This window comes from Quercus lobata, chromosome 9 (genome assembly GCF_001633185.2).
Source record: "Quercus lobata isolate SW786 chromosome 9, ValleyOak3.0 Primary Assembly, whole genome shotgun sequence".
NCBI classification, from domain to species: domain Eukaryota; kingdom Viridiplantae; phylum Streptophyta; class Magnoliopsida; order Fagales; family Fagaceae; genus Quercus; species Quercus lobata.
In genome coordinates, this window is record NC_044912.1 from 18002791 (window position 1) to 18026516 (window position 23726).

Sequence of the window (23726 nt, forward strand, 5' to 3'; positions counted from 1 at the left end):
GTCTCATCGAACTAAGAATCTATGGACGTGAAGGGGATTTTCTTACTTTCAATCGTTGCATGGCCCAACTTTAGCAAGAATACACTTCGTTAAGGCCTACTTTTATAACCCACTCTCTATAAATACATTGTTTCTGGGCTCCTTGAACCAGAACCCCATACCTGTTGGGCCTGAGCTCTAAATTATGACCCTACAGTACAATTTTAGAAAAATTTTCAGTGAATAACATGCGACTGAAGTTAATTAGTTAAGTAAATTGTTTTTAAAACTTGAGTTTGACAAACTCGAGTTCCAAGCAGTATGCAATAATACTAATTAGAGTTTGTCAAACTCAAGTTCTAATCCAAACTCAAGTTCCAAAAACAGTCTACTTAACTCATTAACTTCGTTCGTGTACTACTTTTCTAATATTTTTTCTAAAAACATGCTGTAAGGACTTAATTTGTAACGACCCTAAACTGGTATTGTATTCGTACGTTAAAGGCTCAAATAATAAAATTTGTAGAGCGTGGGTGTCCAAGAACTAGGTTAACTCTAAAAGAAAAACGATTAAACCACACATTTATAGATGGATTAGAACTGATATAACAATTAATTTTTTCTCTTGAAACAAGTTTAGTTCTTTTGTTCTTAAGGCTTTCTTATGAGTACTCTTTGTTTTTTGATGTTCCGATCTCCTCTCTTCAATGCTTTCTTTCATGTTATATACTGTCATCTTCATATCATTTTCACCACACATGTGTAAGTTAGGTTCAGGGGATCTCTTTCTGTCCTGTCTAACACCTTCTGGAACCTCCTACTAGCAGCTGTAAGGCTGTTTCATCACTGTTCAGGCATCACCTCCACATTAATGCGGCCAGAGAGTTGGTTGAGAGGCAATTAATGCGGAGGCAGCTGTTATTATAGATATTTGTTTGCCTTTTTTTTCTTACCCTTGGTCCCATATCCCACTTTTAGTGGTAACGTAGCTCCGAAGTAGGTTTGTAACAAGGTGGCATTCTGGTCGTCATCGGACTCATATTGCCAAGAAGGATTTTGTCCTCGGACGAATACTGAACTCACCTTACGTGATATTTACTCTTCCTTTCATTTGGTTACCCCTTCAACCTGATATGGGCCTCCTCGGACAGCTTTACGTCCTCGGATGGGTCACAGGCCCAATTAACTTGACTTTAATAATTTTAGTGACTAACCGGCCCTCACACATGCTATTTGGCCAATTTTGCCAAAAAGAAGTGTCTCTCAACTAAATAAATGTCTAATTGAGAAACTTTTAAAAATATAAGATCTAAATTTAAATTATAGAAAAATAAACTTTTTTTTAAAGCTACATTATTTTATGCATTATTTTTATGATCTAACCCCATAGAAATTTCTTTCTACTTCTCCCGTATGAGTTAGTATTAATCATACACGTCATGTCACATAAATAATTTTGTATGTTTAGATCTTATTCCTCCACACTTATTATATGTATACAAAATGTAACGTATTTTAATGACTTCATTTTTGTTCTCTCTCTTGTTTGGCTTGGATAGATACTATCATGTGTAAAGCTAGGGGTGTGCAGAAAACCCACCGACCCGTCAAACCAGACCCGACCCAATTCGACCTGTCGGGTTGGGTTGGGTTGGTTTTTAAGGCTTGGTGGGTTGGGTTGGGTTAAAAAAAAAAATTTATAGCTGGTCGGGTTGGGTTTGGGTCATAAAATTACAAACCCACCAAACCCAACCCGACCCACGCATATTTAATATATATTTAAAATATATTTTATATTTAATAATTTTTTTAAATCAATTGTAGGGCACAATATATATATATATATATTGTAAGGGTTCAATTTATAACGATCCCAAACTTGTATTGGGTTCGTATGTTAAAGGCCCAAACAATAAAATTTGTAGAGAGTGGGATAAAAGGCTAGGCCTTGGTCACCGGACAGTGGTTAGTCATGGAGTTCATGGTAATCTCACAAGGGTGAACCTAGCATATCTAATAAGACTTTTTCCCCGGCACAGCCTGAGCAGCTCCGATCCTTAGACCTGGTCCGAGGAGCTTCATGTTCTTATTATTCTCCCTTTTTTAGGATTCAATGGCCTGGGAGACGATACGTCCCCCCCTTCTTGAATTGCTTCTCTTTCCTTTTTATACTAGCCTTTACCCTCCCTCCAACGTCTACGTGTCGGTTCAACTTTCTAAGGCTGATACTTATCCTATCAGCCCATACCCAAAGTGGTTGGAAGTGGTTGTAAAAGCTGAAAAGTATTGCTTTGTCAGGCGCAGAGTACTTAATTGCAATAATGGTAGTATTTCCCTTGTCTTTTGTCGCCATACTATTCAAGGGTCCTTTCCATATTAATGCGGAGGTGTTTGGCTTTTCCATGCACCGCTCCTATACCATACTCGCCATTTTTTCTATGAGCGCCTTGGGATGCCGAGGATAGTATTGTCCTCGGCTTTATCTCTAGGCCATTTGGACTTTCATTGCATGTCCTCGGCAGTATCTTTCCTCGACTCGGGCCTTTGGGCCCTGACGTAAAGTGGGCCGGGGTCACAAATTCTCTGGCCCCACATTTATATTTAAATATATATTATATATTTAATAATTAAAAAAAAAACTAGTTGTAGAACAGCATTTCCTCAGTTCCTCCTACTAATACTAATTTAATATATATATATATATAATATTATATAATTAATAAATTTTTTTAAATAACCAGTTCTTCCTATCCTATATAAAAGCTAATTAGTTCACACAAATTCTAATAAATTATTATTGTTGTTTAGTCATTAGTGTTGTTTGTCTTTAAGGAGTTACATTGATACTAATCTTTAGGTTTTTTTAACATATTAATATTAATATTTTTTTTCTACTCAATTTAATAATAATAATTAAAAAAATTTGTCAAACCCATGGGTTCAACCCGACCCATGTGGGTTGGGTTGAATTTTTTTTGACCCACCATTGTGGATTGGGTCAAAAAATCCCTCAACCCGACCCATGCACACCCCTATGTCCAGCAATTGGTATGTGTTTTTCGTTGGAACAAATGAACAATTGGATACGTAGCCGCCTATATAAGGAAATGGAAAATCTATTTCAAGATTCCAAAATGAGGTGATGAGTCTTGTGACTTGAGTGACAAGTCTTCCAATATGTTTTTCCCCTCCCTACATCTATTCTTCTATCCTATTCCTAATCTCTTCCAATCTAAACATACAGTTGTAATTGAAAATTAATAATTTCCAATCCAAAACATACCATTTTTATTGTTTATTTATTTATAATAAAAAGGCTACACCTTTTCGCTTAAAATCTATTGGTCCTTGTAATGTTTTTTAACAGGCTAGCAGCTACTTGATTGCTTCCACAACTCTGAAGTGAAAGTATCATGCTCCAGCTACAACTTACATGACCACCAATGCAATCAAACAGCAATGAGAAGCTTTTGGTAGATTCAATTATTATTATAAAGTTGAAAGATAGGAAGAACATTATGCAAAAACATGCTGATTCCAGAACGGCATGTTAAAACTTAAATCCTGCGAACAAAATACATATCCAAGTTAATTCCGAATTTTTAAAATAGGCGAAACTACACAATTGGTCCCTGAAGTTTATCCTATGTGCGCAATTAGTCCCTCAAGTTTAAAGCGAGCACAATTAGTCCCTTAAGTTTTAAATCTGAGTTGTATTGGTCCTTTCACTAACTTCTGTTAACGGTGTTACTTACGTGGCTAACTTCACAATGACTTGGCATTTTTTTTAATAATGTGGCATATTTTTAATTAAAAAATTATAACCTAATTGAGAAAAAATATTAACCGGTGTTTACCAAAAAAAAATTCTATATTTTCTACATACTGTAAAAACCCACAACGAGAGAGAAAGGGAGAGAGGAAAGAAATCAAACCCCAGCCCGCCTGAAATTTCATGCCCTAGCCACCGCCGGTAATAGTCCAAGCCGTAGCTACCGCCGGCGACGGCACAACAGCTAGCAGCCGCCGACGACAGCCACTACCCTAGCAGCCGCCGGTGACAGCCACTGACTCGCCTCCCTCATCCTCTCGCACAACCACTGACTCGCCTCCCTCATCCTCTCGCACAACCATTGACTTGCCTTCGTCCTCCCATCTCAGGTATTACCCTCTTTCCTATGGTTTCTCACCTCAATTTAGGTCCATGTAAGATTGTTTTTTTTTTTCCTGTTTTTGTATCTATGTGGTAGATTCAGAACACGAAATTATGTGGTATGAGAAACAAATTTGGTTATGATGTAGGATGCATAATTATCACCAAATTAGAAAACTTCCTGTGTTTGTAAATGTGGTTGTGCAACCCATTTAGGCCATAATTATCTTTGTTTTGTGTTCCACTAATCTTTTCTGCTGGACTAGTGGGTTAATCTTTGCTGTACTGTTGTTTTGGTAACATTTTTATCTATTTTGCTTGGGGTTTTTTACTATGTTTTTCCTTATGTTTTTGTTTGTCTTAAAAAAAATTGCAGGAAAATGGGGTTAATCTCCAGAAAGATTTTCCCAGCATGTGTGTTTGTTGTCCTGCTTTGAGATCAAGCTCTCGAGAACCCGTTAAGCGATACAAAAAACTGCTTGCAGAAATCTTTCCTAAGTCTCTTGTGAGTATCTTTTTCTGATCTGTTGCTTAAATGTGTTAATTTTTTAGTATTCCTATGGTTTAATTTCTGATAGTGGAATATAAGCCTATAAGGTGCTATGTGTATGGTGTGGTTGAGCTTATTTTTGAATAAATAAGCAGGACAACAAACATATAAATATATAAATATCAGTGCCGGTTGTGTCAATAAGTCAGAAAAGTTTACTTTTGAATAATGGTGGACCCATTTGTGTCAATAAGTCAAATAATATCACACAAGGAGAAGGACCACATATTGTTTATTGTTTAAATGTTGTATTCATGCATAGTTTTAGTTAGAATTCCATGGTTTTTGGTTTCTTAAATACTACTAAATAGGGTATGATAATCAAATGCTTTGAGGAAGTGTGTGAGGTTTTGTAGCTTTGTTGTTTTTCTGTATTGTGCTGAAATGGTTTGACAGAATCAGTTTTATTGTGTAAATGTGTTATTTGTGTATAATTATCCAAATGTTACCGGTTGTGAATGTTAACACAGGTTTTGTTTGAGTATAAATGTATTGTGCACGTGAGGCAAATTTTTATTTGTTAAATTTAATAGAAGAATATTACATGTTGGTTTTGATTGAGTAATACCTATATAACTTGACAAATCTAATTTGGTTTTGTCTAAGTATTACCAGTTGTGAATATTAGGACTTAGGAGGCAAATTTAGTTTGGTTCAATTTTTATCCCTTAAAGTATCCAACAAAATGGCCTACATACATAAAAAATAAATTTACAGCTCAAATGATGATTCTTTATTTTATTATTTAATTTATATTGAAATTGTATAGTAACTTTTTAAAAATAATCCAGTCCTTTGCTATGTCTATTTTTAATGGTAAATTCCTTGCTCTTGTTGTAGGGATGGATGACTTTGACTTCACAATCACCCTTTACTATTGGGGGAAGATTAGGAATAATCCATACAGATACGAAGGAGGGGAGATAAAGATATATGAAGATAATAATTCTGATGAAATGTCACTTGTTGAGATATGGAATAAGGCCAAAATTTTTGGGTATGGTGAAAATGATGTATTTATGTATAGAGTGCCTACTATGCCATTTGCAGGTGGTTTAAAACCTTTGGAGAATGATGTTGATGTAATGAACATGGTGAAGTGTATTAAAGGTTATAATGAAGTGGAAGTATACGTTATGTTTTTAGATGATTATAAGAATGCTATTTGTAATGAGGGAGATGGGGAAGATGGTGATAATGAGGGGGGTAATCTTGATGAGGGAGATAATGAGGGGGGTAATCTTGATGAGGGAGATAAAGTAAATGGAGCTGTTAGTGAAGATGATAGTGCTCATAAGGTTCATTTTGGATGCAGTGAAAGTGATGACGATGATATGTTTGCACAGTATATTAGCAGTGGTGAAATAGCCTCCAAAGTAAATGGCTTACTTGATGAGACCTTGTGTCTTAGAAAAGATAAGCAGATGAAACTCAAAGAGGGGAGAAAGGGAAAGGCTATTGCATGTGGGGTTAGTCCTAGTAGGGTTGGTGGCAGTGGGGTTGATCATAGTGGTGTTGGTCAAAGTGAGGTTGGTGCAAGTGGTGTTGGTCCTAATGGGATTGATGCAAGAGGTGTTGATCCTACATGGATTGATACAAGTGGGGTTAATCCTAGTGCAAGTGCACTTGTTGCATTTGGAGCTGATAGGGATGAAGATAAGTGGGAGTCAGAGACATCTGCAAGTCTGGTTAGTTTATCTGATGATGAAACTAGGCCTAGATATCCTCAATACCATCCACCAGAATCTTTCTCTGAGGTGCACTTTGAACTTGAGATGCAGTTTGCCACCAAAAAGGACGTCATAGATGCTATCAAACTCTACTCTATTTTCAAAGGGGTTCCAGTAAAGTTTAAAAAAAATGACAAAATAAGGGTAAGAGTAAAATGCACAGATAAATGTCCTTTTGAGTTGTATTGTGGAAAGATGAAAGATGAAGATACTTGGATAGTGAAGAAATTGAATCCTGAACATAATTGTGGGAGGCGATTTAAGAACAGATTTGCATCTTCAAATTGGCTAGGGAAGCATTTGGTGGATGATGTGAGGAGTGACCCAAATGTGAAGATGTCCGTTATCAAAGACCGAGTTGTAAATAAGTTTAAGGTTCATATTAGTAGGTATCAAGCATCTAGAGCAAAAGGTAGGGCTAAAGAATTAGTGCATGGAACTTTTACAGAACAATATGCCCAGTTGGGGGATTACTGTGAAGAATTGTTGAGAAGAAACCCTGGGTCTACTATACTAATCTCTACCAATAGACCTCAACCACACTTGCAGCCAAAATTTGAGAGATTATATGTATGTTTGGATGCTTGTAAGAGAGGCTTTTTAGCTGCTTGTAGGCCTTTCATTGGTGTTGATGGATGTCATTTGAAGGGTGAGTATCCAGGACAGATCTTGACAGCAGTTGGCAAGGATGGCAATAATGGTGTTTACCCAATTGCATTTGCCGTGGTTGAGGCAGAAACAAAGGACTCATGGACATGGTTCATGAAAAGGTTACTTGATGATATTGGAAGTTTAAGGGATGAAGGGTGGACCTTCATGTCTGACCAGCAAAAGGTGAATTGAACTTTCATTTTATTTTATTCTTTAAATTTGGATAATGTACCTTGCTATAAATTCACACCAAATTAATTGTATTTTAATACATCCAATAATTTTGTATTTTATGTCTTCATTGTAGGGATTAACACAAATGTTTGATGAGCTCATGCCAGGTGTGGACCATCGATTTTGTGTTCGACATCTATATAATAACTTTAGTAAGGATTATAAAGGTAAGCTACTAAAGGATCGCATGTGGGCAGCTGCTAGGGCCACTAACATGTCTGAGTTTCAGTTTGAAATGGGGAAGATCAAGAAATTAAACATAAAGGCATGGGAATGGTTGGTAGGAAAGGAACCTAGGTTTTGGACAAGAGCAGCTTTTAGAAGGTATCCCAAGTGTGATGCACTAACCAACAATGGATGTGAAAATTTTAATTCTCAAATATTGGAGTATAGGGATAAACCAATAATTACTATGTTGGAGGAGATTAGACTGCATCTGATGGCTTATTATATTAAGAAGAAGGAGAAAATTACAAGGTATCATGGCCCTATATGTCCTAGAATCCAAAACAAGTTAGAGACTGAAAAAATTAATAGTACAGATTGGGTTCCAGTTTGGTGTGGGGATAGCAATGAATCAAAGTTTGAAGTATCAAAATTGCCTGATAAGTATGTAGTTGACATAAAGCAGCGTACATGCTCATGTGGATCATGGGACTTAACTGGGATTCCTTGTGCACATTCTATAGCTGCATTGGGATATATGGGTCACACAATTGAAGATTTTGTGCATCATTGCTATAGTATGGAGTCCTTAACCCAGACTTATGGGTCATGTATATACCCTATTAGTGGTCCTAAGTTGTGGCCACGGAGTGACAGAGAAACCATACTCCCTCCTAAAAAAATAAGACAAGGGGGAAGGCCTAAAAAGAAGAGAAAGAAGGAACTTGGTGAGCTAAACAATCCATATAAGATGAAGAGGAGAATTGGTCATGTTAAATGTAGCCAATGTGGGACAGTAGGCCATAACAAGAGGAGGTGCAATCCCGCTACTCAAGCTAGCAAACAACTACGAGTAAGGCTTGTAATAGTTAGATTTTTTTTTTCTTTATTTTTCCCTTGTTGATAATGCGCTAATAAGTTGTGACCTAACATTTATAGGTGAGAGAGCCAAATGTAACAACACATAATTTGGAAAACCAAGAACATGGGACATCTTCAAGCCATGTAGAACCTACTAATAGGGCAGCACCTCCACCGCAAGTATATATTTATATTTATATTTGAAGTGGATTGCAAGTATATATTTATGTTTGTTAGTCTCATATGAAAAAATCAAAAATTTATTGTTAATGTACTGATATGAAACTATAATGCATTTTCAGGTTAGGAAAAGAAATGTCACAACACAAAGTCAACCAACACCCCAATGTGAAGGAGTACATCGAAGTCAACCAGCATCTCAGGTTATTATTATTACATTTATATATTTCAACAAAATTACCAATGTTGTTTCTAGTAGATTAATATCCTTGTGCACCTGTTCAGGTTGGACCCAACGAAGTTACAAGAAATTATAGTTTTGGAGTGTCAGTAGAGACAATGACTGCTGCAAGTGAGACATCAAGAAGAATTACAAAATTTTATAAGAATGCACAAGGGCAAAAGTGAACGACATTTCTTGTGGTTAAATGTGCAGAAGTGAAGGTGCTTGCGGAGATAAATGTGTATTTTGAAGTGGATAGAACATTTAGATATTTATATGTTATTGTTTGAAATAGTTCGAGGATTACTAATATTTGGAACAATTTGAAGAATAGGTTATTTGATGTTACTATTTTGAACATTTTAATCGGTGCAATTAATATGATGTTTATTGGAAACCTTGTCAGATTATGCAATTGGCTATATCAATTGTTTAGATATATTGTTATTCCTTGGAATGGTTTAATTTGCTTTATTGAAGGAAACCAAATAGAAAGCAGTCAACAATTGGCTTATTTGCTTTATTGACTTGGCTTATTTGCACGAAACCAAATAGAATGCACTAGTAGAGCAAATATATTAGAATGCTAGAAAGAATTTGCTTATTTGCTTTATTGCTTTATTGGCAAATTGCATGATTGTCATGGTAACAAGCATGGACAAAACTCATATATATTCACAAAAAGTAATACAAAGTAGAATGGGAAAGTAACTTTCAGCCTTCCTTTATCCTTTTAGGCCCCATGATTATGATAATGCAGAGCAAATTAAAACCTAATACAATCTGTCCTGCCCTTTTGAAGAATCTCATGGGAACCAAACACAATTGAATTTATCTTCCCAAAATTTAATCCCATCGCATTCTTATACAATAGGATAGTCTTGAAAGTTGATACATTGATTGGCAGCAAGGAAAGAAGCTAGTTTCTACTAAACTGTAATTGATTGTGTGCCTTTATATTTCTAATTTCTTGTAATGTTTCAAATTGAACAATTTTGATGTTGCCTATACAGTCATGAATTGATGCAAGAGTTTTATCCAATAATGAACAAAACTTTATTGAAATGTATACTTTGATTACAAGGCTATTAGAACGAGCCCTAATTAAATACACAGTCATGGGCAATGATTTATTTCCCTCAATAGGAACCTAAAACTTGCATCCACAAATTCTATAAGGATGCAAGTTGAGGCCGAAGTGTAATGAATAAGATAATACCCAAGCAAAATCTTCCATTCAAAACAATTTTTGAATCATACAAGTGGCTGCTAAAGGTAAATGTTGGAAGTTTATGCATCCAAAAGAAAAATATATTTCTACAATACTTCTTAATGGTAGAACTTATGCGAGAACAACAAAATACAACCCAAGACGTAATCAAAGCAATCCTAAACTTGTGCACTTTCTCCTCAGCAATTCGGGCTGCGACTCTATACTTCTCAGATCTGCGCTTGGCTATACGTTCCCGCTCTAATGCTTCTGTTTCCATTTGTCGTGCATTGTCCCTCTCAATTTTGGCTGCTTCTTCCTCGGCTGCCAGTCTCGTAAACCTTTCCCACACAATATTGATGAACTTGATGTGCCCAACTCGCAGTTCTTTGTAGCACCTTTCTTCAAGATACTTTGCAATCTGTTTAAAAAAGTACCAAAAATATTCAGCACTGGGCTCACTAATTTCAATGAAAGTCACTTTTACTGGGAGACACACAAGTAGAACAACAAATTTAGAGACCATACCTTTGGGATCCAAACCGGGTTTTTTACAGCATATTCACATAACGTAACAATTTTTCTTTCATTTGGAGGGCCATCCTGCCATATATTTTGATCATTTTTCTAGTTATTGATAGGTGGAAATAGTAAAATAGACTAAATTTCCAGGCAAAAGATCTATTAAGAAACACTTCGAGTAGCTAAGTATCAAACTCATAATACTTAAACTCAATTTAATTTCCTATATAACTAAGATAGAGTAGGACTAAAGACTCAAGCTTTCTTTGACCAAACAAAAAAGGAAAAACTTGTGGAAAGAAGGATAATGAAAGATAAAATATAGACACATTTATGTCACAAGGATGAGACAATGCACATATTTGCTTCAAAGACTAGCATCACTCTTAAGCATATTAACCAGTTTCAGATCCTATTCCGAGATCCGATGATCCAATCAGAGGGCTGGCATTCCAAAACAAACAAATGGTAGAGAAGGTCAAGGCCAGCTTTTCTTTAAAAAAAAGCCATTCCAAGGGTGATATGCGAAAAAGACATGCATAATCTTTGCCTCAAAGAAGGAAGCATATTGTCCTAGTCATGGGAATATAATGGCACTACAACTAACTTTTGTTAAATAAGAGTATAAGCCACAGCGACACTTGTACTACATAATCTAATAGTCACATTGACAACCACTTGTTAGATTTAATCTTAATCAAGGCTTAGCTACCTTGGATGTCTGTAAGCTCAACCACACCATACACATAGCACCTTATAGGCTTATATTCCACTATCAGAAATTAAACCATAGGAATACTAAAAAATTAACACATTTAAGCAACAGATCAGAAAAAGATACTCACAAGAGACTTAGGAAAGATTTCTGCAAGCAGTTTTTTGTATCGCTTAACGGGTTCTCGAGAGCTTGATCTCAAAGCAGGACAACAAACACACATGCTGGGAAAATCTTTCTGGAGATTAACCCCATTTTCCTGCAATTTTTTTTAAGACAAACAAAAACATAAGGAAAAACATAGTAAAAAACCCCAAGCAAAATAGATAAAAATGTTACCAAAACAACAGCACAGCAAAGATTAACCCACTAGTCCAGCAGAAAAGATTAGTGGAACACAAAACAAAGATAATTATGGCCTAAATGGGTTGCACAACCACATTTACAAACACAGGAAGTTTTCTAATTTGGTGATAATTATGCATCCTACATCATAACCAAATTTGTTTCTCATACCACATAATTTCGTGTTCTGAATCTACCACATAGATACAAAAACAGGAAAAAAAAAACAATCTTACATGGACCTAAATTGAGGTGAGAAACCATAGGAAAGAGGGTAATACCTGAGATGGGAGGACGAAGGCGAGTCAGTGGTTGTGCGAGAGGATGAGAAAGGCGAGTCAGTGGTTGTGCGAGAGGATGAGGGAGGCGAGTCAGTGGCTGTCACCGGCGGCTGCTAGGGTAGTGGCTGTCGTCGGCGGCTGCTAGCTGTTGTGCCGTCGCCGGCGGTAGCTACGGCTTGGACTATTACCGGCGGTGGCTAGGGCATGAAATTTTAGGCGGGCTGGGGTTTGATTTCTTTCCTCTCTCCCTTTCTCTCTCGTTGTGGGTTTTTACAGTATGTAGAAAATATAGAATTTTTTTTTGGTAAACACCGGTTAATATTTTTTCTCAATTAGGTTATAATTTTTTAATTAAAAATATGCCACATCATTAAAAAAAATGCCAAGTCATTGTGAAGTTAGCCACGTAAGTAACACCGTTAACAGAAGTTAGTGAAAGGACCAATACAACTCAGATTTAAAACTTAAGGGACTAATTGTGCTCGCTTTAAACTTGAGGGACTAATTGTGCACATAGGGTAAACTTCAGGGACCAATTGTGTAGTTTCGCCTTTAAAATATATCGGATTTCGAATGATAAAGAACTTATAAGATAAAGGCAGCCCCCACTTAGGGAAAAAAAAAAAAAAAAAATCCATATAAATACAGAAGGAACCTTCTCTCTGTATCTTACGTATGGCTTCAGCTTGGAGGGTAATAATGGCCTTTTCCAGTGGGTTAGACAAGCAACATATTTATAGTTGCCAATTGCCAAAAGGGTTGAGTCAGTCACAGTGACTTGGTTATTTAACTTCGCCAAATCACCTCAGCGAATTGGAGAATCTTCCATATTTTCATATATATTATGGAGTGGCCTTGCATTGAGTACTCCTATGTTATTTTCCACCCATCTGTATTAACTGCCCAGGTGACTTCAGCAACTTCTTTAGAGAGTCTACTATACTAGGAAAAGATGGGCGTTGAGCGGGATCGCTGCCAAGCAAAATAAGCAACCATTAGAATTCCAATAAAATTGTAGATTGAATCAAGCGTGTAAACCTCCAAAAGATTGGTCCACAAGCATGAAAAACAAAACGTTCTCCGAGTGAGGCCTCGATCTAACATGTTAATTAACCCAAAAACTTAAGTATATGAATTTGAGCCAACTTATGTTATACTTAAATAATTCACTTATGTGACTTCTTACTTGATATGGTACTTAAACCACACTCAGGTGATGTGTGTATATTCAACATTATTCTGCATGACGCCATGCTGTGATGTTCTTATTTGCACCCTAGAAAACTAAAATTCAAATGCAGTATCCTAATAGAACAAGACAGCTCCATTTATTTTATTTTTTTTAAAGTAAAACACTTCAAATGAACTAGGGGGTTTGGGTACACTTACTCGGCCCAGCAAGATTCCATAAGGGATGCCAAGACTGGGGAGACATTCTGTGGGATAGTGAGTCTTCTATTTTGGAAAGCAACAGCTCCAACTACCTGGATCATGTCAACCAAGTTCAATGTGCAGCAGGTGTTATGTTCATATTGATAAACGCAAAAAAGAAAAACTGATGCTGAAGATATAAAAGGGTCAAAATGAAGAAGCAAATATATAAAAGTAAAATATATTAGATCTTAATCTTCATCAATTACCTGTGCAGGGCTAAGACCATTCCAGGGCTGTTGCATGGTTACTAGCTCCCACAGGATCACTCCAAAACTGTAAACATCAGACTTCTCGTTTGATGGTTCTCCACGAAGGAACTCTGGAGCCATCCACTCAGGCTGAAAATAAAAGCAAGAGTGTTACATGTTGAGTGACGCACTGCGATAAACTTCAACCTGCAAAATATTGATGCAATTATTCTGACTTTAAATTGAAACTGAGCTTATAATTGATGATTGAGAACATTCATAAATGACAAGAAGGAAAAGTTAAACCCAGTAAGAGGGAAGGTTACCCATAGTGAATGAGGTAGCTGATTCTTACAGGGAAAACCTTTATGGGGTGAATAAAATATCTGTGCCCAACTTTGCAACCTGATATTCCATTTAATGAGACAAAAATCTGTCCCCAAAAATTGCTTCTACTATAATGACACTGATTTGGGAAGAGACACTCTTCAAAAGTAAGGAGCTCATGAGAACAGGCTGGGAGTGTTTACAACCAGTACATAAGAGATTTCAAACACCATCTAAATTCTATGAAATACCAGTTAATGTTGCAACTGATGGAGTCAGAGACTTACTGTTCCAGCAACAGACTTCGATGATATGAAAGTGTTTGCTTTGAATCTGGACAAACCAAAATCGGCTACCTGAGCATAAAATGAAAGATTCATTTAGTCAGTTAACAAGACAGTAGGACATCCTGTCTTTCCCAAAAGGAAAATTGCATCCATTTGTTATACCTTTACTGTCCAATTTTTATCGACCAATAAATTTGGAGATTTAAGATCCCAGTGCACGACAGGAGGATTAAGACAATGAAGATAATTGATCCCCTTGGCCTGCATCCATTATAGCGTATAAATTTTTGCTAACATAAAGCACTATTAGTAGCTAAAATGGGAGAATATATTTAGTACAAACCACATCCAATGCCATGCGTAATTTCTTCCTATTATCCATCATTTCACCAGAAGCTGGCTTGTGTATGAGGCGGAATAAACTACCTCTGTTCCACAAAGACCACAGATTGTCAAAGGTTAAATATGCCACTTGCTTCTAAAGGAAAACAGTGAAGAGGGGGAGGGAGCTTGAATGATTACCTGGGCAGATATTCCGTCACTATTGATAGATGTGGACGCTTTGTAACTGCACCCATGAAGAGAACTACATTCGGATGCCTTACACGTTTCATTATTGCAACCTGAAAGCAATTTGAATCTCAAATTAAGCTATGCCATTAAGAATCAAATTGGTAATCACGTTTTCTTTATATATTTATTTTTTGGTTATCTGCTCAATTTACAAATTGTATACTCATGAGAACATGCCCAAAGAACATAATATAACATTGTATAATCTATATATACTACACAGTGTGTCTAAGCATACCAAAGTATAATATTCTTACAGCATATAGTAGCCAGTATACATTGATGAAAACTTACTTGAGGTAGATACTTTCAACAACTATGATATCTTGAACATAATAGGGCAACTAAATGAAAATTGTAGGATTCTTAAAGATGTCAAAGGTACATGATTGTATGTCTGGATCATGTATCACTAGTTCACTACAAAGCTATTATTCTTCACTTAAGGAAAAATAATGATTTGATGTCAAAATATCAATGTAAAGACACCAAATGATCAGAAGAACATCCAGATGCAAACAGTTTGAGAATCCTTCTTCAATTTAATATTTATAGGAAGGTAGAACACAACCCCCCCCCCCCACCCCAACAATAAAAAATCCCCAAAAAATGCACCATCAAAGCTGGACTAATACAAACTTATCACCCAATATAGGGGAAAAACAAAAGAAGAAAAAAAAAGGGTATAAGGAAAAATGCATGCATCTACTGGGATTGTGAAGGGGAACAAAGGCAACTGAGGCAACACAATGCACAATAGTGACAGTAACAATTATGAGTGTGTAGGTCGATAGTAGTGTCTCTTTACTCTTCAGTTATCATGCACATACCTCTCTTAGAAACTCCTTCAAGTCATCATCATCGAAATCCTGCATAGTAAGAACTTTGACTGCTACATCCTGCATTATAAGGGCGATATATTACTTACTACAGGCAAAATAGCATTACATTTTAGCAAAAAAAAAGGGAGAGGGAGCAGAGGGTATTTGGTGTAATGGGCATATGTTACATATGCCTATTTAAGCTAATGAAATTAAAAGGTAGATATTTTCACTTTCAAGGGGAAGTAATTAACTATGTAGAAAATGAAAATGACCTTTGACCATCTAACTTTTCCTTGGTTTTGACAATCTGTCCCTAAGAAATACCATAAATTGAAAAATACTTACAGACAGTCCAACAAAAGCGATAAAAGGTCATTCTACTAAACAACACTCATGTACGTGTCCATGTATACAATGTAGTAAAATTAAACAAGAGCTCAAACGATATGTATTTATGATATCAATCAACATAAAAGGATTGCCAATGCAGCACAGTTAAATTCCAGAATCAAACTTTAATTCATCCTCAACAAAGAATATATATATATATATATATATATTGATTTCCAAATCAGATGGTACAGGAATACTAACCGATCCATGCCATTCAGCACGATGCACGGTTCCAAAGGAGCCTGCAAGAAGTAACATAGAGAACAATACTTCAAGAATTGCCTACACGAAGAAAAGTAATTTTTGAAATACTTGAAAAACGAAAAGAGAAAATTCCAGTTAGGAAAAAGCATAGGAAATACCAGCACCAACACGCTCTTTGATATGTAATTCATCCCATGATATCTCTAGCCAGTCCATTGCAAGAGACGGTTCAAGATTCAAGTACTTTTGGTTGGTTACAGAAGGAAATTTCCCTTGTTTAACAAGTCTTCTATCAACATCCTTCAGATCTGACTCACTCAATAAGCTGCCTTTTGGTTGCTTGACACTGTTTTTTATAACTGGACTTCCAGGTACAAATATCTGTTCTGTGTTAGTTTGCTTGATCATAACTTTGTCTTCACCAACACTAAGCCTAGAAAATTCATGTAAGATTTGCTCAGGAGCAGAATCCAGAGATTCAGAAATACTGCCCTGGGAAGATTGCAAAGTTGGCCGGTTAAGTATGAAATTCTCAGCATTCCCTTCCAACTTAAAAGGTGTCAGAGATGATTCCTCGAAAGGTGCCAGAGAAGATTCCATTATTTGTGTACATTCTTCCCCGCAACCTGCGAGGAATTGATCCTTAGTCTCTGTAGATAAAATTCAGCATTGCTATATTTTTGGAATAACACTGACATTTGACATTACGTTGATTAAAATGACTTAAATCAGACTACATTGACTGCCTTGTATCCAAGTAGCAGAAAGATCTTACAAGCAATGCTTTCACAATGTTGCTAACTTTCAATACAATCATTTATACCAAACTTAGAAAAAAGTGCTGAAAAGGCTAAAGCATCTACTACATTAGTCCAATCAAAAGAAAGCTAGAGTTTTCTAGGAGATAGCACTAAAAAAATAAATAAATCGCTGAAAACCAAGATCAACTGCACCTCTTTTGGAAGGTAAAACCTCCAATGTTATAATTAGAGTAATTAACAATAGGCACAACATCAAATCTAGATTTTTTACGATGAATAAGAACAGAAAGTTTTAGCTTAAAAGTTTTACTGATGAGGAAGATAGTTCAAGGTACAAGCACATGGTTTTGCATGATGTATGTGTGCTCACTTTAGTTGCAACATTTTTTTTTTTTTATTAGAGAAACATCTGTCTACAGCATTTGATGCATTCCAAATTGAGTTATCTAAATCTTTCCCCTTTTCATTTTGGTCGGAGCTTTCTGGACACAAACATCTCAAGGTATCAATATCGTTACATTGATGCCCCCAACACAATTCAATCATATGTCTTTTGAATCTTGATGTATAAAGGAAAAAAAAAACACACACACACACTTTTGAGATATGCAAAATGTAAGATACCTAAAAATAAAGGATTTTTAGGAGCACACGTCTGCTCCTCTGAGTTTAGAATTTGACAATATGATGCACTGTCCACCTGAGGTTGCTGGAATTCTTTTAGATGAGAAATTTGTAATGGTGAAGGCACTGAAGAAAGCAATCCTCCATTGATTGAGGAATCTGGACCATGAACATTTCCTGGTTCCCCAACTAGATCAACTACATATTCCCTGTTTAGAAATATAAATGGTTAAACAACAAAGCATTAAATATTTAGGGAAATGCTTCAAACAAGAATAGTTGAACACTACATCGACTCCTACCATACACAAAATAAACACATAATCAAGCATTTGATGTAGTCCAAACATGATTAAACTTAATATGATCAAATATAATGCTACATAACAAATTGCAAGTTGGTATATCCATATATGTTCAAACATGATACAACCTAATAATTTATCTGCAACCATCCAGTGTCAATAATTACATTAATGAAAACATAAACACCCTACATGGAGGAGAATGGCTACTACAGAGGTTAATGTCACAGACAAATAAAATGACATGGCTCAAGGAAATAATTAAATTTCCAATTGACATGTTTTTCGAAGAAATCAACTTGCTTAATCTTCTTGTAGCTTTTTTGGATTCTAAGAAACCTTTAATTTTTATTAGCAAGGAATGAGGCCCAGAAGAACAGGTAACATATCAAACCTTAAGGACTGCTTATTGTCCTCAATTTTGACAAGACAAGAAGAGCGATGATCAGCCACACAGTACTTGCAGCCCCGAGCAATCCGACATGGCAAACCTATGTAATCTGCCAACTTCTGTATAGGAAAATATATCACTTGTTCAGTAACCAAACCTGCGGATGCATGCCTCTAGTAATTAATAGTCATCTAAATTAGATCTGCACTTGGAAGGATAATCAGGCCATTATAAGTACCCCCCCCAAAAAAAATAATAATAATAATAAAGAAAAAGAAACCACACACACAGAGAGTCAATTGAATACCATCTCCTTGTTATCTGCACTTGAAGAATGATCAGGCCCACGTTAAACACTTACCCCCACACAAACTGAGAGAGAGACATGGAGCAAAAATTGTTCTGTGTGCTTAACTCAAAAAATAATTCATTGCCTAAAGATTATAATAGTTGTATAGTACTTCAGAATACATTTTGGTCATATATTATGCTTATGCAAAATGGTTTAAGTTATAAAAATAAGAATAAGTAAGCATTGTGATAGACTGATAGTGCCTTTGGTGCATATGCCACACTCATTGATTTGCTGGTTATCTTTTATGATTTCAAAAAAAGTATATGATTCAGCCATTAACAATATTTTTAGCTTTAAAAAAGGAAAAAGGCTTTATAAAAAAGTTGTTATCCAAAGCTAAGCTTAAATTTTCAAAACATTTGAAGCAGCCTAACAAAGTATGGAAAGGGATAGGCCTGAGCACCTCATAAACACCTCAAAAATATCATATTTTCACACAAATTTTGTCAGTTCACCGTGGAAGACTACAAATACCTCACAGAATGATCAGGGGATAGAAACTCCTAATGGACTGCTTAATAATTGTGGGTGTCACCTGTTGCTTCTATTTCAGTTGCATTCTCATGTGATACCAATGCACCCTGTTCAGACAGTCATACATGCTTAAAAACATCTTGCAGTTCTAAAGCAATATTGTACTTCTGTCCCCTATTTACCATAATATTACAACACAGATATGAACTTCCAATAAAATAATCAGTTTTTTAACCAATAATGATATACAATTTGCAAATGTTCTCTATCCTTCATTTAAAAATGAAGGTGCTAGAGTGTTTGCATACTAAAAAAAAAAAAAAAGAGAGAAATGCTTAATTTGTCATCCTGAATGAATAAGTTCGAAACAAATGTGACCCCAAAAAACCCTGAATAACATATTCCACAATTAATACATGTGGTTTAACATTAAATGAAACATTATAGGCATTAGAGACAAAGGAGTTAACTGGCACCCGCTTTCTGATAACACAACATAGTAGATTCACAGCTGTCCAAAACCATAACTGGTTCCATTCAGATGGATGCTGGCCCATGTTTCTTGACTAAATTATAAACTACACTTCTAGCGGTTTCTTCAAGAATACTCTCAATGGTTATAGCACATAAATCTCCAACTCCTCATTGATACAGAACATATTTATACATGGTTGACTTATCATTTTTTTTATCATACAGTACCCATCTAAAACAAAAATAAAACAATGTGAATGCCCTAATGCACTACTCCATTTCACCATGAGCATGCAGCCTGTAATATCACTCCAGAAATTACTTGGCACACAGACACAATCCGTCTCACTACACATGTACAGAATATCTCAATGATCCCAGTTAGGACAGTTTATCTACATACTGATGATTAAGCATGGTAAACTTTAAACCTTAAACCCTTGCCAACTGGAAACTTCTTCTAAATACCAAATTAAAATAACAAATTATAATAATGAATGAATTATACTTAGCATGTTAGTTATTTTTCAGAACTTATAATGAGTACTTGTGATTTTAAAAACTAAGGCAGAATTGACACTGTTGATAAACCCAACCACACAGTGCATTCCATCACCTTGAAAAGAATTGCACGATGCCTGCAAAGTCCCATAGATAGACTGCCAATAGGGAGCACAACGCATTTCCGAAAATTCCTCAATCTCTTGCTGACCAATTTCCAGCGCAAGTGGAGATCTCCATTCTCCACTGGAAAAGTGCCCCTTCAAAAAATTGACAAATTTCAAACACTGAAATCACAAAAGCAAATTAAACGGGGGAAAACTATAATGTTGCTCCTCTAACAACGAGGGTAATTTCAATTGTGTCCCCGTACATTTAATGGTGTCAACTTAGTCCCTCAACTATTATTTGTGTTAATTTTTCCCTTCAATTTCAAATCACTTTTATCCTAAGAAGTTGACTTGATTTTAATAGTTGAATGACAAAATTGACGATAATTAAATGTATAGGGACCAAATTGAAACCATGACAAATGTATCAAAACCAAAATTGTAATTTGGCCTAAAATGTTCATTGTTCAAGTTACCAGCAAAGAAAAGTAGAAAACATTGAAAACCTACCCCATGTAAATAGCAACAAGTTTGCCTAGCTTCTTCACCAACATAAAGGTATCCTCTGAAGCACAATACAGTTCTTGTGCCTTATCTTCAAGTTCTTTAAGCCGAGAGTCCCCGCGTCTATCAACAAGAACCACCTCCATGGATGTCTCATTGTGATCAACTTCCTTAAGCGACATCAATGGTGGCAACTGACTACCTTCCTCCACATCATTGCACATCAGCCACACATATGGATTCATTCCCAATATGTTATAGAAACCATCTGATATCTTATCAGTGTAAGACAAGCAACCACTAACCTGTAAAATGACCCAAGCAATTCATATTAACTTAAAACGACATTTAGATCGGCTATACATGCATAATAAAAACATTCCAATAAATGGTAGGGCTAGTTAATGAAGAAATGCAATTATACTTTGGACACACCATGGCTTCTTACCTGCAACGAAGTAGTAGATATGTATAGTAGTACTATATACTCAAGATCAAAAGGAGGCGACCCAAGTTCGGAAAATAATCATCTCTGCCTCAAAATGGATCTATCTTATGGTTTAAAATTTAAATTAAACATTAAAAATCTAAAATTATATTCAGTAATATGAACACCAACAACAATGATAATAATATGCACGCTAGACATAAAGACTAGAGTGTGTGTGTATGTGTGTGTATATATATATATATGTGTGTGTTAAAAAAATATATATATATACCACGTGAAAATTTTATGATATGAAAACCAAAATTGATGAATCAGGTTGGGTTGATCAGGTTAGGCGTCTATCAAAAGATTAGGTTTAAATTCCACTTACACCAAAAAAAACAATTGATATCTTGAAACAACGATGATAAAAATAACTATAAAGCAGACACCATAAGTTCAAAGACTATCAAAAGATTAGGTTTAAATCCGGTTACACCAAAAAAAAACAACTGATATATTTGAAGTAACGATAATAAAAATTATTATAGAGCGACACGATAAGTTAAAAACTATAAAAAAAAAAAAACCTACGTTGTAATGGTTCTAAACAAAAAAAAAAACAATGATAGGCATGTGAGACATATAGCATGAGATAGAGGAAATGTGTATATATATACCCAGAGACGATAGGAAACAGTTTCAGCATCTGAAACTTGAGGTCCAGTGCTACTCTCATCCACAACCGCAGGCATTTGACAAGCAAGACCAGCCTGAGCACCGAGTCTCTTAGCCAACGAAACCTGTAAGTAGTAACTTTGCTTCGCTCTCTGAGCCAAACTCTCCTCCTTAGTATCCTCCACCACCACCACCACCACCTCCTCCTCTTCTTCCTTCGTCGAGTCCTTAACACCGCTCGCGCTCGACGACAAGTTCCCATCAAACGTCGTCGTTCCAGAGAACAAGCTCCCAGCGTAACTGCTCTCATCGGTACTCGAAAGCCTCGGCAGCGAAACTTGCCGATCCAACAGCTCCAAGCTCCTCTCAATGCCACGTGGCTGCTGCTGCTCCTGCTCTGGTTGTGGTTGTGGTGATAGCAAAAGCTCGCGATCATTGCGATCTTGATCTTCGTCACATGAAAACGAAGACTTATTGTTGTTGTTGTTGTTATTATTCACGTGAAGATTGGATCGAAGCTCGGTCTTCTTCTCAACTAACCAGTCGCAAAAAGCAGCGAACTGTTGCTTTTTCTTGCTCTTGGTTTGATGAGAAAGAAAGGTGTCCACATCGTCGCTCGTGAAATCATCGTTTCTGTCACTTTCGACGACGAAAGCGCTTTTGCTGCTTTTGCTTGCGGTGATGGTGGTGCTGAATGAGTTGTTGATGATTTTTTGCTTTTCGTGATCTAAGACTTGTTTGGGTGACGATGAGGCTGGCTCAAGTCCACGGTCTGGAAATTGCCTCGGGAAAAAGTAAGTGGTTCTGTGAGGCATTTTGATTTCTCTTCACGGGTCTCACAGGATCACTCGCTCACGCGCTCGCTCGCTAATTCGTTGACTCTCTCTCTCTCAACCTGCACATATCCATGGAAACGGAAAATCGGACGCTGAGTGAATACAAATTCCCGAGAATCTATTTTCACAAAAATGACCGGTTTTAGAGAGAAAGCGCATTTGCAAGCTGCGCCGTACAACGAAATCTTTTTACACAACTAGCTTTGCCGTAAAGCAAGAAAGAGAATCAAAATTTTTTTTTTTGTTTTTTTGGGCTAAATCGGAATTGGAAAACCGCCAAGCCAAACAGAAAAAGCTTATCAGGAAGGAAGTAATAACATTAAAAAAAAAAAAGAGGATAAAAATGAAGGATTCCTGTTAGGTAGAAAGGGCGGTGGTATAGAAATGTGAGAGAGACTGGAAATGGGTTTTGTGAGACTTTGTTTTTGTTTTGTTTTGGTTTTGGCTGATATTTTAAGCACAAAAGGGTGGGAAAAATGTTAATATATATAGAAGGGAGAAGAGCGAAGAGGATAGTGAATGCAGAGCTTTTTGTATAGAGAGTACAAGTGTAGGATGAAGGTGGTTGTGACACGTAAGAAGAGAGGTCTTGCACCAAAGGGAGTAGGATAGCCCACAGAGAAAGAGTAGGAAATTTTGCAAAGGGTTTTGGATTTCATTACAAATTGGGATTTGGGGCAGTTGGAAGTATATGAGTGGGTGTGGGAAAGTTTTTGTAGTTGGATAGGACAGATCTCAGTCGTTGGATATGATATGATATGACATTGATAAAAATAAAAAATTTAATTGATTGCACTATATAAGTATCTTAATCTTTGTTCTCAAAAAAAAAAAAATATATATATATATATATATATCTTAATCTTTGGATGAGTTTGAATTGAGATTATTTTTGTTGAAATTGAAAACTGAAAACACTGTAGTAAAATAATTTTTAAATATGTGAATAGTACAGTGAGACCCATTTTTAATGAAAAAGTTGCTGAAAAGTGAGATTTGTGAGTCCTGTGCATTGTTCACGGATCCACTGATATGCTGAAAATGTGGAAAAGTCAAATAATGTGGCTGTTCATGAACAGTAGCCGCACTATATCCTTAAACGCGTGCCAAAAAAAAAAGAAAAAAAAGAAAACGCAGGGGTGAAAACGCAACGCAGAAATATTATTTGAAATTGTGTAGTTCTGTAATAATATTCTCCTAAGATCTCAAATTATTATTTATAATTTAAATAATGTATAAAATAGTCTATTTTGT

General features: G+C 36.0%; 3 protein-coding genes across 7 annotated transcripts; 1 reads left to right on the plus strand and 2 right to left on the minus strand.

Annotated features, from left to right (window-relative positions):
* The first annotated feature begins 5524 nt into the window (after positions 1-5524).
* On the plus strand, positions 5525-9106 carry LOC115961323. Its single transcript, XM_031080321.1, has 5 exons — positions 5525-7246; positions 7371-8315; positions 8402-8503; positions 8626-8706; positions 8789-9106. The coding sequence occupies exons 1-5, from the start codon at positions 5525-5527 to the stop codon at positions 8909-8911; spliced, it is 2973 nt and encodes a 990-aa protein (XP_030936181.1). The 3' UTR covers positions 8912-9106.
* Positions 9107-9859: 753 nt separating this feature from the next.
* On the minus strand, positions 9860-12114 carry LOC115959508. The gene is made up of 4 exons (XM_031077933.1): positions 11800-12114; positions 11304-11432; positions 10465-10539; positions 9860-10357 (listed from the first exon to the last, which is right to left on the minus strand). The coding sequence occupies exons 2-4, from the start codon at positions 11394-11396 to the stop codon at positions 9899-9901; spliced, it is 627 nt and encodes a 208-aa protein (XP_030933793.1). The 5' UTR covers positions 11397-11432; positions 11800-12114; the 3' UTR covers positions 9860-9898.
* A 466-nt stretch (positions 12115-12580) lies between these two features.
* On the minus strand, positions 12581-23145 carry LOC115959507 (serine/threonine-protein kinase CTR1). 5 transcript variants are annotated; one of them, XM_031077929.1, is made up of 16 exons: positions 21639-23143; positions 20535-20833; positions 20030-20174; positions 18114-18229; positions 17415-17623; positions 16521-16655; positions 16188-16388; positions 16027-16067; positions 15439-15507; positions 14558-14658; positions 14379-14463; positions 14198-14296; positions 14036-14104; positions 13440-13571; positions 13189-13283; positions 12581-12771 (listed from the first exon to the last, which is right to left on the minus strand). In XM_031077929.1, the coding sequence occupies exons 1-16, from the start codon at positions 22449-22451 to the stop codon at positions 12675-12677; spliced, it is 2706 nt and encodes a 901-aa protein (XP_030933789.1). In that variant the 5' UTR covers positions 22452-23143; the 3' UTR covers positions 12581-12674. The 5 variants fall into 5 exon arrangements, with proteins under 5 accessions (XP_030933789.1, XP_030933788.1, XP_030933790.1 ...); XM_031077928.1 differs by having other exon boundaries at positions 16188-16655; XM_031077930.1 differs by lacking the exons at positions 12581-12771; positions 13189-13283 and adding an exon at positions 13748-13826 and having other exon boundaries at positions 13478-13628; positions 16188-16655; positions 21639-23145.
* Positions 23146-23726: the final 581 nt, after the last annotated feature.

Excerpts from the sequence above, each read along its gene's own strand:
- LOC115959507 (XM_031077928.1), bottom strand. The coding sequence starts at position 22,451 with ATGCCTCACAGAACCACTTACTTTTTCCCGAGGCAATTTCCAGACCGT. Across the intron at positions 18,230-20,029 it reads ATCGTGCAATTCTTTTCAAG|AAGTTGGCAGATTACATAGG; the intron begins GTGATGGAATGC and ends TTTCCTATACAG. Across the intron at positions 14,297-14,378 it reads TACGCATGGCATTGGATGTG|GCCAAGGGGATCAATTATCT; the intron begins GTTTGTACTAAA and ends TAATGGATGCAG.
- LOC115961323 (XM_031080321.1), top strand. The coding sequence starts at position 5,525 with ATGGATGACTTTGACTTCACAATCACCCTTTACTATTGGGGGAAGATT. Across the intron at positions 7,247-7,370 it reads TCATGTCTGACCAGCAAAAG|GGATTAACACAAATGTTTGA; the intron begins GTGAATTGAACT and ends TCTTCATTGTAG. Across the intron at positions 8,316-8,401 it reads AAGCTAGCAAACAACTACGA|GTGAGAGAGCCAAATGTAAC; the intron begins GTAAGGCTTGTA and ends TAACATTTATAG.
- LOC115959508 (XM_031077933.1), bottom strand. The coding sequence starts at position 11,396 with ATGTGTGTTTGTTGTCCTGCTTTGAGATCAAGCTCTCGAGAACCCGTT. Across the intron at positions 10,540-11,303 it reads AAATCTTTCCTAAGTCTCTT|GATGGCCCTCCAAATGAAAG; the intron begins GTGAGTATCTTT and ends AATATATGGCAG. Across the intron at positions 10,358-10,464 it reads ACCCGGTTTGGATCCCAAAG|ATTGCAAAGTATCTTGAAGA; the intron begins GTATGGTCTCTA and ends TTTTTTAAACAG.